The following is a 5,772-nucleotide window of genomic DNA, read 5'->3' as shown; positions in this document are numbered from 1 at the left end:
CCCTGGTAGCCACTTCCTCACTCTTTTTCTCAGTTTTCTTTTCCTCCTTAGCTTCGGCTTCCTCTCCTTCACCTTTAGCCTGTGTTTCTCCTTCTTCTTCCTGCTCCCTTTCCTCTTTTTCACTAGAGCCCTCCTTCTCAGAACCTTCCTCTTGGGCTTGGTCCAACTTGGCACCCTCATTTTCTTCCTCTTCTTCTTCTTCTTGGTCTTCTTCTTCCTTCTTTTCCTCTTCTCCTTGAACTTCTGGTGCTTTCACTGGAGACTTCTTGGCAGCTACAACTTCTTCTTCAGCTTCTTGTTCCTCTTCCTTTTCTTCCACCTCTTCTTCCTTCTCTTCTTTCATGGAGACTGCCAGTTCCTTGGCAATGGCTGTAAGAGCCTCTTCCATTTCTGACTTCTCCTCCTCCACTTCGGTTTCCTCTATGATCTCCCCTACAAATTGGTATTGGACCTTTAACTTCGGCACCTCGACCTTGGTTTTCTGAATCTTACTGGATATTGTGACTGAGGGCCGTCGGTGTGTAGACAGTGACCCAGTGATGCTTCTTGAAAATGTACTAAATTGGGTCTCTTCACCCTCTAAAAGTTTTCTGTACCTAACGATCTCGATATCCAGAGCCATCCTGATGTTGGGAAGATCCTGGTATTCTTGCAGATGACGAGCCATTTCCCACTTTGCGTCCCGAAGCTCATTACCAACTGCTGGATGGTGTCCTGGTAGCTGCTGAGGTCATGATAGTGGCGATCCTCGATGTCGCTGAGCTGCTGCTCCAAGGACTTCTTGGTGTCATGCACCAACTCCAGCTCGATGCTCTTGGACTGCAGCTGGCACCGGTACTCAGCAATCTCCTCTTTGGTGGAGCAGATGACCTCCTTGTTCTGTTCAGCTGCCTTGGTGAGCTTGGCATAACAGCATTTGAACCACTCTTCGGCCTGGTGCATATTCTGGTCGGAGTAGCACTCTAGCTGGGAGCGGATCTCCTTCAGTGCCAACGAGATGTCTGTCTTCAGCAGTCGTTGTCGCTCCAACCTGGTGTGCAACGTCTGGATCTGGGACAACAGGTCGGTCTCCTCCTCCTCGCGATTGCTCCACAGGAAGGCCACCTCGTCCTGCAGCGACGGCATCTTCTTGTCCAGCTCCACCTTGGCCAGCGACGCCTCCTCAATGTCAGTGCGCAGTGCGCAGATGGGTGCCATAGTGTCGTCGTGCAGCCACGCCTTCTCCATGCGCTCCTTGAGCCAGTGGACTTCCTTCTCTAGGTGGTCCAAGTCCAGCTGCACCTGCGCCTTCTCATGGTTCACCATCTCGAGGGTGGCACGCAGCTCACAGATCTCCTGGTTGTACTCGTCTCCCAGCTGAGCGTGCAAAGCCTGCTTCTGCCGCAGCGCATGAAACTCCGTCTCGATCTCCTTGTTCTGCTGCTCCAGATAGTGCACCTTATCGGTGTAGCCGGGGAAGCAGTCGTTCAGCCCCTACCGCTGCTCTTTCTCGTTGAAGCGGGACAGCTTGCAGTCGCCACCGGACCGGACTGCCGCGGTTGAGCAGGGCAGAGAACGGGCCAAAGTTGAGGCTCCTCTCGGCAGAGCTGAGCATGGCCGAGCTGCAGGCGAGGCGCAGGACGATCGTGCTGCGCTTGTAGGAGGCAGAAACAGTGCTGGGCGAGCCACGGGACCACCACTGCGAGCGGAAGCCGCTGGACCGCAAGCGACTGACGTGGCAAAAACTCTAGCAGGCCTCGGCCACCGCAGGTAGGCAGGCGGGTTGCCCAGCGAGTCCAACGTGTAGCTCATCTTGGAGGCCTTGGGGCATGTGGTTGTCACCGGAAGTGCATAGTTTGATTAAACTTCTGGCAAGAGCACACTCCTGGGGAGCCAGTGCTATTGCTTTTTGGTGGAAATTGGTGCTCTGCCACTGTTGAGGTATAGAGACCTGATACCTTGGCATGCATGGAGATAATTAACAGCGTCTTTTGTACATTTAGCATAAGTGTTAATTTTTAAATACCAGGGATTTTTTGGGAGGGCCGGGTTGGGTCCAGGTTCCAAGCAGAAGGGGAGAGTGTAAGTTAACCCACACGTCTTGAAATGCTGCCACAGTAGAGTGCTGGTCATGATAGAAATCTCCGAGTCCTGGTGGAAACCTAGCAAAGGTCCAGGGAGCGGTGGATCCTCTGGAGTGGACTCTTGGAGTTTTTGTGTAGGACCGTTATTATCAGGTGGAGGAGTGGAGGAGTTATGAAAAAATTAATCTTTCATCTTCAAGCCCAGGTGCTTGGCCTGGATGAAGTTGCTGTAGCTACAATGAACAGGACGCTGGTGAAACTGATGCTGGACAGAGGTGTTTACCCATATTTTTAGTTTAAGATCCATTGGGAGGGGAAAATGCTCCCACCTCCATTGTCTGTCAGTGTCATCTAGTGCTATAAGGAATCTAGAGATAGAGAAAGTACACTGAAACATTAAAGACAATGGGTTGTGCCTGGCACTAAGCACAGGTTAGCATTAGTCTATAAGCTAATCTTTGAAATAATTGTATTATTTCAGGTCCCCACCAATGCTCAAGAAAGATGATAAAATAGACATTATACTCTTTTAATTTTAAATTTTTTATTTTAAAGACGTTGGGTACAATTCAGGATTAACTATACAAATGTTCATTATGCAGGTTTCCTTGTTGATGAGGTGTCCCCTCCCTCCCCTGACAGATTCCCACTATTGTCAATCCTGTCACTCCCCACCCCAGGCAGTTTCCCACTAGTACCAATCCTTTTCTTATAGTATTACAATTATTGTTCAAGGTTTGGTTATGAGTTAAAACATGTGATACTCAGTTCTTTGTTTTTGTGATTGATCACTCAGGATTATGGACTCTAAGTCCATACAAGTTGCTGTGAAGTTCATAATTTTGTCCTTTTTATGACTGCATAATATTCCATTGTGTATACTTACCACTTATTAAATCCAGTCCTCTTTCAATGGGCAGCATGGTTGGTTTCATGTTTTGGTTATTGTGAACAATGCTGCAATATACACACATGTGCAGGTATCTTTGTCATAGAGTGATTTGGATTCCCCTGGGTATATTCCCAGTAGGGAAATTGTGGGGTCATAGGCAAGTTTTAGACCTTTTAGGAATCGCAAAACTGTTTTCCAAAGAGGTTGTACTAGTTTACACTCCCACCAGCAGTGTAGAAATGTTCCCTTTTCCCCACATCCTCTCAAGGCATCTGCTGTTTTTTTGAGTTAATGAGGATAACCATCCTGACTGGAGTTAGGTGGTATCTCAGTGTGGTTTTAATATGCATTTCTCCGATGATTAGTGAGGTTGAGCACTTTTTCATTTGTCTGTTGCATGCCCGTATGTCTTCTTTTGAGAAGTGTCTATTCATGCCATTTTTCCACTTTGTAATGTGGCTGTTTGCTTTCTTTTTCCTTTTCAACATGTTTGAGTTCCTTGTAGATCATAGATGTGTTTGCCAGGCATACGGTTGGCAAATATTTTTCCCCAGTGTGTAGGCTGTCTCCCTGATCTCTTGATGATTTCTTGATGACTTTACAGAAGCTTGTCAGTTTGATGATGTCCCACTTGTTTATCTTATCTCTTATGGCATGGGCAATTAGGGTTTTGATTAGGAATTGGTTGCCAGTTCCAATTTCCATAAGGGTGTCTCCTGCATTTTCTAAGGTTTTCATAATTTGAGGTTTTATGTTTTGGTCTTTAGTCTAATTAGAGTTGATTTTTGTTTGTGGTGATAGGTAGTGGTCTTGTTTTAATCTTCTGCATGTGATCAGTCAGTTTTCCCAGCATTTACTGAATTGGTTCTCCTCTCCCCAGTGGTTGTTGTTGTTGGCTTTGTCAAAGAGGAGTTGGTCAAAAAATTAAGGTTTTGCCTCTGGAATCTCTATCCTGTTCCATTGGTCTATATACCTGTTCTTGTACCAATAGCAGGATGTTTTGATTATTGTTGCTTTATAATAGAGTTTAAAGTCTGGAAGTGTGATACCTCCCACTGTAGTTTTTTGGGGTTTTATTTGTTTGTTTGTTTGTTTTTGCTTAGGATCATTTTGGCTCTCTGTGGTCATTTATGTTTCCATATGAATTCCTGTATTGTCTTTTCCAGGTCTGAGAAGAATGCTGTTGGTAATTTAATGGGTATTTTGTTAAGTCTTAGATTGTCTTGGGTAGAATGAACATCTTAACAATATTGATCCCTCCAATCCATGAGTATGGAATATTTTTCCAATTGTTTGTGTCATCTTTGATTTCCTTGAGCAGTGTTTTATAGTTTTCATTGTAAAGGTCTTTCACGTCTCTGGTTAGGAAGATGCCAAGGTATTTCACTTTTCTCTTGCTATTGTGAATGAGATTGTGTTTTTTATTTGGGTTTCTGTTTGTTTATTGCTGGTGTATAGAAATGTGACTGTTTTTGCACATTTATTTTATACACTGAGACTTTGCCAAAGTCCTTTATCAGTGCAAGGAGTTTTTTGACAGATTCTCTTGGATTTTTGCGGTATAGAATCATATCATCTGCAAAGAGGGATACTGACTCCCTTTTCCTATTTGGATGCCCCAGATTTTCTTCTCTGTCTGATCGCTTTAGCTAGGACCTCCAAAATCTATGTAGAAAAGAAGGGGTGAGAGTGATCATCCTTCTCTTAGTCTGGTTTTCAGGGAATATGGTTCAAATCTCTGTCTGTTTAGCATTATGTTGACTGTGGATTTCTAGTAGATGACTCTTACTATTCTGAGGAATGTTACATCTATGCCTAGATGTTTGAGGGTTTTTATCAAGAGGAGGTACTGGATTTTATTGAAAGTTTTGTCTGCATTTAGCAATATAATCATATGGTTTTTGTTTTTACATCTGTTGATATATTTAATTACATTTACGGTTCTGCGAATGTTGAATCAGTCCTCCACTGCTGGGATGAAGCCTACTTTGTCATGGTGGATGATTTGGTGATGTACTGTTGGATCCAGTTTGCTGGAATCTTGTTGACAATTTTAGCATCTATGTTCATAAAGGACATTGGCAAATAGTTCTGTATCTTTGTTGGATCTTTACCTGATGTGGCTATCAATGTGATGTTAGTTTCATAAAATGATTTGGGCAGAGTTCAGTCTTTCTCAATTGCCTGGAATAGTTTCAATACTATTGGTATCAGTTCCTCCTTCTATGTTTTATAAAATTCTGCTGGAAATTTATCTGGTTCCTGGACTGTTATTGGTCTATTTAGTGTCTCGATTTCTTCCTGTTTCAACCTGGGGAGGTTGTGTGATGTCAGAAAGTCCTTCATTTCTTTTAGGTTTTCAAGTTTTTTTCCATAAAAGTGTACATTGTTATCTCCAACAATTTTTTGTATTTCTTTGGGGTCAGTTGTGACTTGATCTTTTGGATTTCTGATTGCACTTATTTGGGCTTTTCTCTCTTTTTCTAGGTGAGTCTAGCTAGGGGTCCATCAATCTTGTTTATGTTTTCAAAGAAGCAGCTTTCCTTTTTGTTGATTTGTTTTGCATTATCTTTTTGTCATCTGTCCTGAATTTGGGCTTTTATTTTGGTGATCTGGATTTTTCGGCTAAAGTTAGGTTTTGGTAGTCTTGCTTTTCCTGCTTCCTTAGGTGACTTGTTACACTGTTAACTTGTGATCTTTCCATTTTCTTCAAGTGTATTCATAGAGATATGAATTCCCCTCTTAGTACTGTTTTCATGGCATCCCAGAGGTTTGGTAACAGGTTTCTTCATTTTCATTGTTTCCAGGTATCTTTAA

The 5,772-nt window shown here is 43.3% G+C and overlaps 1 protein-coding gene across 1 annotated transcript; it reads right to left on the bottom strand.

Moving 5' to 3' along the window:
• Positions 1 to 21: 21 nt before the first annotated feature.
• Positions 22 to 1,791, bottom strand: LOC103253142 (neurofilament medium polypeptide-like; the record flags this gene model as incomplete). Its single annotated transcript, XM_008051597.2, is given in 4 exon segments — positions 22 to 696; positions 699 to 1,530; positions 1,532 to 1,725; positions 1,728 to 1,791. Coding segments are annotated over 4 exon segments (1,765 nt in total), but the record flags the coding sequence as incomplete, so codon positions are not given.
• Positions 1,792 to 5,772: the final 3,981 nt, after the last annotated feature.

Source organism: Carlito syrichta, unplaced genomic scaffold, assembly GCF_000164805.1.
Source record: "Carlito syrichta isolate Samal-C Ts95f unplaced genomic scaffold, Tarsius_syrichta-2.0.1 Scaffold204141, whole genome shotgun sequence".
Lineage (NCBI taxonomy): Eukaryota > Metazoa > Chordata > Mammalia > Primates > Tarsiidae > Carlito > Carlito syrichta.
Note: the sequence above shows the minus strand (reverse complement) of the source record. Positions and strands in the feature narration are given on the sequence as shown.